The sequence below is a fragment of the Numida meleagris genome, chromosome 25, assembly GCF_002078875.1.
Source record: "Numida meleagris isolate 19003 breed g44 Domestic line chromosome 25, NumMel1.0, whole genome shotgun sequence".
Taxonomy (NCBI): domain Eukaryota; kingdom Metazoa; phylum Chordata; class Aves; order Galliformes; family Numididae; genus Numida; species Numida meleagris.
In genome coordinates this window covers 554,627-566,791 of record NC_034433.1, presented here as the reverse complement: position 1 = coordinate 566,791, position 12,165 = coordinate 554,627, and the positions used below count along the sequence as shown (strand labels likewise).

Sequence of the window (12,165 nt, the reverse complement as noted above, 5' to 3'; positions counted from 1 at the left end):
TCTTAAGACTACGCTACATGTTATTTTTAACATGTGAAAGCATAATGCATCTCCAACCTGATGGCCACAGTGAGCAAGACGCCCCAGCTGGTTCCAGGCTTTCAAAGAACTCGGCACTCAATGTGCTGAGTCCTTTCACAAGAATGCTCTGAAGCACCATGTCCTGCACAAACCCATCCATCACCGCACACGGAACATTCTGACATACTGCAAGTCACCTCCCATCAGGTAAGAAGCAGTTCCTAAGTAAGGGTAATCCACGTGTACAATAAAACAATAAACTGTACCAGCAGGAAGCTGAGCAGGCAGGCCTCACATAACCAAAGGAATCCCAGATAGAAAGAAGGCAAATCATTGCTGAAAGACCAAAGTGAAGGTCAGTTCAGGAAACCACTCCTATGCACTCTGGTATACACAAGTTCTAAAGACAGCCGTGGTGCTGGCACTGGCAGTTGCAGGGCCTTCACAATCTGAGTAGTATGAGAGCCCATACCAAAGACCTCGACATCTGTAAGGTATGAAACAGCCTCCTCATGTACTCTGCTTCTGGCATTGCCATCACATGAGAAGTCTGAATACATGCAAGGAAATGAAGTCAATCTGACTTGCAAGGAGTGCAACTGCCTCCTGGGCTACGTCTAGCACATTTACTTAATTATCTAATAAAAAGGAAAATAAGTTGTCAAGAGGACTTCAAATATTCTACAGTTGGTCAGTGTCTTTCCCTGACCTCTGTTTCATTCTACAGGTTCATGTCCAACACTGCAGCATTATTTGAGTACTGCAGCTTTCCCTATACAGACTGCAAGGTGTTTTTCTTACCACAGCCAGGACTCCTGCTAAGCAGGTACACTCACCCGCATCAACTAACACAGGCTCCAAGGCTCAGCCTGAGTTGTGTTCAGCAATGAAGTCACAAGGAATACAAATAAGGCTGAATAGGACAGGGAGTTACTCACCCTCTCAAATCCAGTCTCTTACAGAGACTTTGGCATCATACAAACATAAACATTCAAGCACCATAACATATTTGACTATTCTACCCTTACAACTTCCGTGGGAGAGAATTAAGAACCACCCACCTAAGGCAGAAATGGAAATAGGTTATTTGGTTTGTGGATCACTGTGCTTTGTGTCCCAGGCCCCCACCCAGACTACGTGGAATGTTTCAGAGGTATCCACATTTGAAGATAACCTCATTAGCCAAATCCTCCCATTACGTCAGATACACAAATCAGAATCCTTTCTTCTGCATTCCACGTAAGCTAAACCAATGAGCTTACTGTTTCTCAAAAGAATCACTTTTAGGGAAAACTAGCATTTAAGCCCAGCCAGCTAACTCAGATTTTGCTTCAGACAAAAGGCACACTGTGCAGGCAGCCAGCAGGCAGGGACTGCAGCCACTGTGGGAAGACAAAGCACCAGGGCAATCACCACAGGCCCCAACAGCTCCCCGTGCTATTGCACACCAGAACATCACCTCCCCTTCCCGGTTACTCTCTCAATTACTCACACATGCTAACTCTAAGAAAAAATTAAGCAGCCTTTGGCTTCAGAAGTGTTGCACCTTTTCTTACAGGCAATGCATAGTTACTCCCTGTTACCTTGTATGCAGCCTTAGAACCTTGGAAAAAAAAAGTGACCTAATTCTGATCTTCCAACAAAAGTGTGAGCACGTTCTGGGGGTAAATACACACTATTCAAAGAGCAATGCCTTAAGGACAGTAACTTCTAACTGCAACATGATTACTTTATTCAGCTGTCTCTCAGAAAGAAGTTGTGTCTTAGACTATGGACTGTTTGTATAGAGCTGGCGAAGGTACATAGTGTTTAGACACTACTGGATGTCTTAGAGAAGTTTATTCCAATCATTAGACATGATTTACACTGCTACTAAGAAGGCAGTACACCGGTGAAGACCTGCAATTCACTGTGGCTGTATTCAATATTCTTCACCTTCATCTTCCCCGTCCATTGAGTCTGTGCCCACTTCTTCATAATCTTTTTCAAGTGCAGCCAAATCTTCCCGAGCCTCTGAGAATTCCCCTTCCTCCATCCCTTCTCCAACATACCAGTGAACAAAGGCACGTTTGGCATACATGAGATCAAACTTGTGGTCAAGACGAGCCCATGCCTCAGCAATGGCTGTAGTGTTGCTCAGCATGCACACCGCCCGCTGGACTTTGGCAAGGTCACCACCAGGAACCACTGTTGGTGGCTGGTAATTGATGCCAACCTACGGGAGAAGCACAGCAGACCATGAGTTTCCTTGTAGCATTCAACAGCGACTGCAGTCAAAGAAGCCAGAGAAAGCAGCTCTGCACAAAAACATTACGACTCCATTTCTCAACACAAATCAGGTACCTACCTACAGTTTTTAATGAGGAAAAAAACACTTAATAAGCCCATTACAGTGAAGAAGTCTTAAAAAAAAAAAGATTTGTGATACAACTGAGACTTGCCTTAAAACCAGTAGGGCACCAGTCCACAAACTGGATTGTGCGCTTGGTTTTGATAGCAGCAATAGCAGCGTTGACATCCTTGGGGACAACATCCCCCCGATACAGCATGCAGCAGGCCATGTACTTGCCGTGCCGAGGGTCACACTTCACCATCTGATTGGAAGGCTCAAAGCACGCATTGGTTATCTCAGACACAGAGAGCTGCTCATGATAGGCTTTCTCTGCTGAAATAATTGGGGAATACGTTACCAACGGGAAGTGGATACGAGGGTAAGGCACCAAGTTAGTTTGGAATTCAGTGAGATCCACATTTAAGGCACCATCGAATCGGAGGGAAGCAGTAATGGAAGACACTATCTGACCAATGAGGCGATTGAGGTTAGTGTAAGTCGGGCGTTCAATGTCCAGATTCCTACGGCAAATGTCATAGATGGCCTCATTGTCAACCATAAAGGCACAGTCGGAATGCTCCAGAGTGGTGTGGGTGGTCAGGATGGAGTTGTATGGCTCAACGACAGCTGTTGAGACCTGTGGTGCTGGGTAGATGGCAAATTCCAATTTTGACTTTTTCCCATAGTCAACTGACAGGCGCTCCATCAGCAGGGAAGTGAAACCTGAGCCAGTGCCTCCCCCAAAACTGTGGAAAATCAGGAAACCCTGCAAGCCAGTGCATTGGTCTGACTGAAAGAGAAAATACACGCGTTATAGCAGTTGTACAGACATTCAGAATCCCAAAACAAGCCTACTCCAGACTCATGGAACAACTCAACTGACACACCAACTGACCAAGATTCATGAAAGTAGTATTTAGTTCTTGTATCGTTAATCAAGGAAGTGTCTCAAAAAAAAAAAAAAGCTTTCCAAACTCACATTCTTAGCTGTTTTAAGCCACCAAGATACTGGAAGGCAACCTTCCCACTTCTTCCTAAGTTACTACCTCAAAACATTTTCTACTCCCATCCTCTGGAAGGCCATTAGCAGTTATCAGCAAAGCAAAATTTGAAGAACTATGAACTAACCCTTGCATTGATTTGACATTCTCTTCCTGCACAAGACAGAGCAGTCTCCTGCCCCAGAACTATTGCTACAATTCTGTAAGAGCTGCATGCCTGCAGCTTATGTCAGAGACGAGCAGTCAAACTGTATTACATCACCATTCTCAGATGAAGCCAGTCTGCCCTCCCCAGAAAAGAGTGCCACGTGATGCTTACCTTTATTCCCAGGGCTGACAGGGAGGTAAAACTTCTAAAAGGAAGTTATAACCACATATCTCAGGTCAAAGTCCAGACTTAGCATCAGAGCCTGTGGCAGCCAAGTGCTTGATACCAGCTTTGATCTGCAGAAGCTGTATCTTTCACTAGCTCATTTAGCATTCCATATTAAAGCACCAGAGGTAAACTCTGAATTTTTATGCAACGAGAACACCTTGCCTTTGTGACACACACTTGGTAAAGTACATGCTAGCTGCTCTAAAAAAGGGAACTCTAACCTACGTTGTCATCTTCAGGATCAGCCACATGAAGGAAGTACCAGGGAACCTGAGCCATCGCAGCCTAGTGAGACTTACTCGTCTTCTACTGCTGCTCCAATAAAACTGAGTCCAAAGTTACAACTGAAGGAAGTTCAATCAAAAGTCTAAGCCACAGGAGCTAACGCAAGAGCTCCAGCCAGAGACTAATCCTTTTCCAGCAGGAACTACACAGATTAGAAAGTTATCTCAGTCCTGGCTTTCTGAAGTTGAACACGAAGAGATAAAATGTTGGGCATCTCATCAGCTTTTCACGCCTTTTGAAAGCCCTATCCCAGAGGAGTAACTCAACATTTTCAGCAAGCTAAGGACAAAAATGCATGCAAAGTAACGCCACAGCTTCCCAACCATGGAACAAGTTAAAGCAGAACTTATAGGCCTATATATTTTGACAACCTCATTTCCAAATCCTGTAAAACAGGATAAAGAAACTTGTTTAAGTGCCTTCAGTGAGATGTCTTACCAGTTTCCTGATACGCTCTAGGACTAAGTCAATTATCTCTTTCCCAACTGTGTAATGACCTCGAGCGTAGTTATTCGCAGCATCTTCTTTACCAGATATCAGTTGTTCGGGATGAAAGAGTTGCTTGTATGTCCCATTCCTAACTTCATCTGGGGAGACAAGATATATTTTTTTAATATGTTAGTTTTCTAGGTATACCAGATTCTTCAAGCTTCTGAGGCTATTCCAACTAAGGTACCTTGCCCTTATTTACAGATAAGAAGTAATTGTTTTCTGCCTATCAGCAGATGGTGCCCAGTACCTAGCATAGCCAAAGTGTGGAACACCTGAGAAAATCCAAGGCCCAGAAAACTGCCCTATTTTCACAAAGTTTTTGACCTGCCAGAACAACTTGCAGCTAGACTGTACAAGCCGAACCCGTCTCCTGTAGTTCAGGATTCAACACAAGACCCACTTCGCAGTCTAACATCTGAAGTACTGCCTTTCCCCATATTTTCCAAGTCATCCAGGCTGCTGCCTTCTTGCTCTTGCAGCCATGGGCGCTCAGAGCTTGCACTGCTGGCTTATCACCTTCTTTACTTTACTTTCTGCCAAGGGCAGAAGGGAATGTTCTAAAGGAACAAACGTTATTCAAATATTACTGGAGCAAAAGTAAACTCTAGCATTAATGGCTATTGCAAAGAAACCATGAACACAGAACGCTCCCCCACCACGGTCCGTCTCTCCCTTCCCAGCTACAGATGCGAGGACCAATTCAGAGTTCTGACCTCTACCAGCTACCAGCAATACGCGCTCACACGCAGCAGGCTATGGCTCCGTCCTACCACTGGGCTACAGCTGCTCCAAGTATCCTTGTTTCTGGTTTGGCTCAAGCCATTCTTGAGCCATACGGTAAAGCAGTACTCCAAACTTTAATTAAGATCAGGTGGAAAACAAAAACAGCTTTATTAACTACAGACAAAGTTGCCTGCTCACATTTTCTAATCTGAAAATGAATGTACAAGACTTAAATATGCACAGAATTCAAGATTTGAAATGTATATAATTTGAGCCAATTTAGACTGAGCAGCTAGCACTGCAGTTCACAATCCAGTACGACAAGATGTTCCCAGGATTGCACCAGAACAAAACTCTGGAGGAGGCTATCATTCGGTGTTTGCAGTACTCCCCGCGTTACTGTGCTAAGCTAAGAGAACTACAGGTAAAACAAGAATGGAACCGAAGGAGAAACACAACTGGTAGGAACAATGTGAGTCAAGACAGTTTTGAGACAGTTTTGAGAAAGTAACAACTTGGAGAATTATGAGGAATAACCCTCGGGCTGGGAGGCCAACAGGCAGGTGAACCAAGCTTCCCTCTGGACACACTGTCCCTTACGTTTGGTTCTAAGATTTTAATGGAAATGACTTCAACTCCTAGACACGTTTCTGCCTTATTTCTCAGCAGGAAGCTCTGACAGCATTTTACACACCACAAACAGAGCTGGTGCACGTATGCAGCAATCCTGCTGTTTCCACCAAGGGCAGCATTATTAGGAAGCCCCAAAAATCCCCAGTGCACACACATGGCATCTACAGGGCTTCTGTATGCACAGATGTTCTGAGACGGAGCAGAGGGGCACACTGCATGCGTAGGAAGAACAAGCAGAGCAGGAATAAGGAAAGAAGGCCGAGCCCTAAAGGCATATGATGTAATCTTCATAACAAAAGGCCCCAACTCTTTGAGTGTTGCCAAGCATTTCAGACAGCCTTTTACCTATCTCCCATACTGCACTTCCATCATTAGCAAGCACTGGAACGCTACCTTGTTCAAGCTGTCCCACAACTCAGCAGCTATTCCTCCAGCAAGGTGAGAGCTCTGCCAGCTGCTCTCCCTCACCTCCTTTCTCAGCCTTTCCTGGTTGCTCAGAGCCACCACCTGGCCAGCAGCAGAGGGAGCAACAGCTGCAGGGCTCAAGGAAACAACACCCAAAGAGCCCGCGGCATATTCAGAATTTAATCCTACAGCTTGGCAGAAAGTAGTGTTTAATTCTTCAGAGCTCCAGAGCATCCACTGCTTGCCAGAATCTCAGTGAACACAGAGCCAAGTACTCTCCATTACTAGGAAAATGTAGGCAACCTTTACACAGCAAGAATTCAAAGCCCCAGAGCACTTCATGAGACCGGAGAAAGGGATCCCTTGGGCAAAGTGGGTAATTTAAATCCCATCTTACATCATGCACTACAGTCCCTTGCGTACATCACCGTATTTACCTATCACTGCTGGCTCGAGGTCCACAAACACAGCACGAGGAACATGTTTTCCTGCACCAGTCTCACTGAAGAAGGTATTAAAGGAATCATCGCCTCCGCCGATGGTTTTGTCGCTTGGCATGGTCCCGTTGGGCTGGATGCCATGCTCCAGGCAGTACAGCTCCCAGCATGCATTCCCAATCTGCACACCAGCTTGACCAACATGGACTGAGATGCACTCACGCTGTGGGGAGGAAAAGATTGGATCACTCACAGGAACAGCAGCTTCCTTGTTTACAAAACATTCAGCACACACAGCTTGAACTCCCATATTGCAAAGCTGCTCGAACATTGGTCTTATTGTCTTGGAGTTAAGGGCATTCAGCACAAACTCAGCAGGACAAAAGATCCTTTCAGTCACCCACCTAGGAAGACCCTTTGGGACACTGTCATCTTTACAGACTCATTTCTCCTCATTCACCCTATCCTCAACCAGACAGGATCTGAGCCCTTTAACTCATCTGAACCCTTCAGCCAACTTTCGTGATCACAAACAGTGATTTAGATGAACTGATGACTGCACACATCACCGGCCCAAGCCTCCAGAAAAACTTCGCTGCACTCCAAGCCCAGCACCACCACCAGAGGGAGCGAAACCTTTTCTAAGACCCAGGGCCATTTTGGTTAATGTACATAAAATCAGAAAAAATATCCTGATTTCTTCAGGGAGCTCTGCCAGGAAACCCCTCCCTAAGCAAACCCTTCCTACCGCTTCACAAACCTGAAGCAGGCCCCACATTGCACTGCTGTACAGAGGGCTAAACTCTGAGACTGAACAAAATTAGGCCTCATTTAAATTGCATCAAAAATAGTTATGTCAGCAGGAAGATCATCCATACCAATTTACAGATTCCCAAGGTGCATCTGATGTCCAGAGCACACCAGCTTCCTTAATACTGCAGCACACAGCTCTGAACACTAGAAGCCAAACCACAGCTGAACCATCTCCAAACTTCTGATCCGTGGCATTTCATGTTCTTCTCATTTTACAAACTTCTCGTTTTGAGTGACAGAGCTAAACGCATTCCAGAAGAGCTGAGCACAGGACAGCTTTGAGTCAGCCACATTGGACTACACTCAGGCCCTACATGTGGGTGATACAGGTTGTCCCCTAGAACTCCAGGATAGCAGGACCTGGAACAAATGCAAGAAAGCAGGAGCAATTTCTCCCTATTTCCTTGGGAGCTCCACCTTAAGAAATTAAAACCTATTTGCTAAAGAACAGTGCTGTGGTTGAGAATGCACAGTGAAGAGCTGAGAACAAGCCCCACCATCTGAGCTGTGCATTCAAACACACAGATTCCAGAAGAGCAATCCACAGCCTCGCTGCTGCCAACCACACAAAGCCACTGCCAGCACACTGCTCTCCAAGGCCACAACTTCATCTTGCTCCAGGTGGGAGCACTGGGCTTGGCAAAGCACTGCAATGGCAGAGGACAGCCAACCCACATGCCACAAAGAGAGCAACAGGAAAAGCAGCTTCAGCACACAGCCACAGCAATTAGGCCACAGCAGCCTTTCAGGACAGCCCACTGCTCTTGTCTCCACTGAGAAGGAAAATACAGAATTAACTCCCCCTCTTTGGTCTGGAGCCTCACACCTGCAGTGACCTCTGACTGCTGAGATCTGCTTCGTTAGCAAAGCTCTTAAGCAGCTGGGGAAGGTCACTGACAGGGACACGCAGGGACTAGCATGCCCCCAAAAGGTGAAACGTGGGAAAGGTCAAAATAAATATCAGCTTTCCAGCATCAAATGAACTAGCGGCACCGCTTGAAATTACACAAAGCAACGACAACGTCTTATAAAGAAAGCCTCGGCCTGGGCAGCACAGCCATAGTGCAGGGTCCTACAGCTGCCATGTTAAAGACGTGTACGTTTACTCCGTGCAAAAAGGAAGTCCAGCACTTGGGGCAGAGCAAGTCCCCTGTGTCAGTACCAACACAGCAGCAATTAACTGGGAGGCAGCCCTGCTGGAAAGACCCTGGGGCTACTGCAGAAAGCATTCTGCATATTCAGCAAGGTGTTCATATCTGAATAAGGCAAACAATGTGCTGTGCTCCAAAGGGAGACACCTGGCTGCAGGAGAAGCCTCCCCTCCTCCCTGCAAGAGGGCTCGGAGCGGGCATCAGGAGGGCACCGGAAGATTTGGGGCTGGTGCTAGGGAAGGCTTCCCCAGCAGGGGGAAGGGGGGCGGCCCTGGAACAGATCTCCATCATTGCCAGTCCTCAAAGCTTCCCTCCAACCGCTCGGCTGCAATTCTACCAGGTATTTTTAGCAGTTACATAGTTACTTCGTGAAACAAGAATCACTGTTAGATAGTAACATCTGCAAAACCTCGAATAATCTCCTGGAAGCAGAGGGTCTGGTAGTACCGGGAAAACTAAACACAACAAAACCTGGGCCTGGGAAATACGGTGTCCAAGACCTAACAGGAGGTGACAGCCAGCAGTCATCATTACAGCTTTGGCCTTCACGTATCACCACAGAAATTTCATAGTTAATGAGGGCGGGGACTACATTCAGCAGTGGGACCCGGCCCGGCCGCCGCGGGAGGGCAGGCACACGGCACAGAGCGCACCGCGCGGCCCGGCCGCCCTCAGCACCTGACCCCCCCGAGGGCGCGGACCCGCGCTGAGAGACCGAGCCGCCGCTCCCCGCGCTCCGCGCTGACGGACACGGGTACCCCGCAGCGCTGCTGCCCGGAGCACGCTCCCGGCCACACTCTGGAGCCGCCCCACGGCCCTCGGCCGCCCGCCTGCAGCTGGGACAAGGGGCGACCGCCCCGGCCCCGCGCGGAGCCGCCATGTTCTGAGGAGCCGCCACCATTTTGGGACGATTGGGACGAGGCCGCACACGGACGGTGCTGCCCGGCCCCTCCGCTCCGTACCCGGGCACCGCGGCGGACCCGCGCCTCCCGCCGCGCACGAGCGGGGCCGCCCCGCCCCGCCCCTCCTCGCCGCCTCAGCGCGAGGGGCCGAGCGGCACCGGCTGCCGCCTCCTTCCCCCGTCCCCAAAAGGCCGAGACCCGCTCCCCACTCACCATGGCTCGGGCCGGCAGCGCTGGGAGCGACAGACGCGCAACGGGTCTGAGCAGCACCGCAAACACAGCCGGCCTTCCCGGGCCGCCTTATATAGGGAGAGGGGCGGGGCGGCTGACTCCATGCGCGTTGTTCATTGGTTAAGCCTCGTGCGGAGGCGTCACCCCTTCGCGGCGCTATTTGGGAGTCTGCGCGGCGAGGAGGTCCGCTCAACCAATCAGTGCCGGGTGACGTCCGAGCGGGCCGCGCCATTGGGTCGCAGATATGAATTTCACCGTATTGCGCTAACTATTGGTCGATTCGTAAAGAGGGGAGGGGACGGGGCGGGGCTTCGCCTTCCCGCCAACGGAGGCCAGCGCCCATTTTCTCTCCTCAGGCGCTGGGCGCGCGGCTCTCCTTCTGTCACACAGAAGAAGGACTTAAACCACAACGGCCGCGTAGAGACCACTGAAATCTGTGCACCCGACGTTAAAACGCCCCAATTTAGGCTGGGTGTAAAGACAAGAAGTGTGAAAACACTTTTAAATCCCCGCTGTGTATCCTAACATTTATTTACCAGCAGAAAAGAGCACTTGTGTGGAAAGCAGCACTGCAGTGCATGTGTAACGCTGCACGGTCCGGGCCGCTCAGGGGGAGCATGGCGGTACCGCAGGAAATCTCAGGGCCAAGCAGGACGCTGCAAACCGTGCGACAAGCCAGCTCGTAGCGCTGGGCTTTGATTGCAGCGCAAAAATGTTATCCCAGCACAGACCTGTACGTTTTATCTCGAGCACTGCACACAGCAGAGCAACGCGGGGAGCATGCACAGCAGGTGGAAGCGCTTACTCCACTGATCTCAGGCCTCCATGGGAGGATGTGGATTCTCCATGAGGGCTTTGGAGATAATTGCTAGTTGCCAAGAGATAGCATTCATTTAGAGGTGAAAAAATATTCAACTGGGCAGAACTGAATTAATTTCTGACCTAAATACTCCCTGTTCCAAACGGGCTGGAGATCCTTAGATATAGGGACGGTGAGCCCAGAGCACATAGCTACAGCAGATCGTACACGGGGAAGGAATCGTTCCTCTCCTGAACACATTCAATAGTTTTATCTCTATTTACAGGGTTAAACTGTACTTATACCTGGTGCTCTCCTCTGCAGGGAGTGTCAAAACAAGCAGAAGTGCTCGAGTTGCCAGACTGGAACCCCATGGGGCTGGGCTCTGTTTTGTGAGATTTCCTGCGTGACAGTCAGCAGAACTGCTGCAGCATGTTTGCACACAGACTAATATGTCACTGCTAACTTTGAAATCAGCCCTCTCTACCTTCATCATTTGACTTTACAACCTTAATGGGATATTAATGTAGTTTCTTTATAGGTAATCCTTAATTAGGATCCTGTTTTTAATAGCCTTAAATACATTCCCCATTTTTTAATCTAAGACTGTTTGCTCTTCCAACTGTTTTAATCCTGCTCATGCAAGCATGGACTTTGCTATTTGCCCCTTTTAGTTCTCTGCAAGTCCATGTTGCAGGAGCTGTTTCCAAGCCCTGCTTGTTTAAATGTTACTTCAGCCCTATCTTTCAGAGTAATTCTTGCCTGCCTGCTTCCCTGTTGGCACGAGGAAACAAACCTCTAGAAGACATTTGAAAAAACAGAAACACCTTCTCTGTCAATTACAGGATATTCTTCTCCTTCTTTTACAAGGAAAAGCCTTTCTGATTTACCCAGCTGCAGTGTCATCTCTGTATTGAGAGTTCTGCGCTGCTTTGCTTGGTTGTAGTGCCCCTCAATCTCCAATTACGTCAGACTTTGGTCACTGTATTGCATGTCTTTGCTCAGTGCATTGGCTCAGGTTGTGTTAGTTACCTGGAAGTAACCTGACACTCGCCCACAACTGCCCACAATTCTCCACCTTTAACTCTTAGTTAAGAGTGAGAGGGTCTCAGCTGACAGAAGCTGAATTTTGTGCTGTTCTGCTCTGAGTGTGTACCGCAATGGGCACAGCTGCTTCACCTCTCATGAAATCAGAAGCTGGGATCACAGGCCATCTGTAGCAGGCACTACCATATGGGGTTTCCAACAGAAATCCCCAAATCCCAGCAGGGCTCTGGTGAAAAGAGATGGGACCGGATCCTGCTGGCATCCTGCAGATTGTCGGCACCAAGGGGATGTGTGGCTGCGGTGGGATAGAGCTGCTGAGGGCATGGAGCATGCCAAGCTGCCTGCTGACACCTGCAGCTGTATCTGTCGCTTTTGGATACTCCTTACCAAGGGAGGTTCCTCCTATCAGTCTGGAGCTGTTCCTTTCTCCAAGCATCTTCTCTCCTCAGGAGAGGAGTGCTGCACTTGCAGAGTGCCAAACATTTTTGGTGCTAGCCCCTTGGATCTACCACAGTTT

General features: G+C 48.5%; 1 protein-coding gene across 1 annotated transcript; it reads right to left on the bottom strand.

Moving 5' to 3' along the window:
- LOC110388184 (tubulin alpha-8 chain) lies at nt 1,841-9,926 on the bottom strand. The gene is made up of 5 exons (XM_021377163.1): nt 9,785-9,926; nt 6,706-6,928; nt 4,454-4,602; nt 2,463-3,143; nt 1,841-2,236 (listed from the first exon to the last, which is right to left on the bottom strand). The coding sequence occupies exons 1-5, from the start codon at nt 9,785-9,787 to the stop codon at nt 1,943-1,945; spliced, it is 1,350 nt and encodes a 449-aa protein (XP_021232838.1). The 5' UTR covers nt 9,788-9,926; the 3' UTR covers nt 1,841-1,942.

Bases quoted from the DNA above. Each gene is read 5' to 3' on its own strand.
- LOC110388184 (XM_021377163.1), bottom strand. The intron at 4,603-6,705 runs GTAAATACGGTG...TTGTCTCCCCAG, and splicing joins CCTCGAGCCAGCAGTGATAG to ATGAAGTTAGGAATGGGACA. The intron at 3,144-4,453 runs GTAAGACATCTC...TTTCTCTTTCAG, and splicing joins TAGAGCGTATCAGGAAACTG to TCAGACCAATGCACTGGCTT.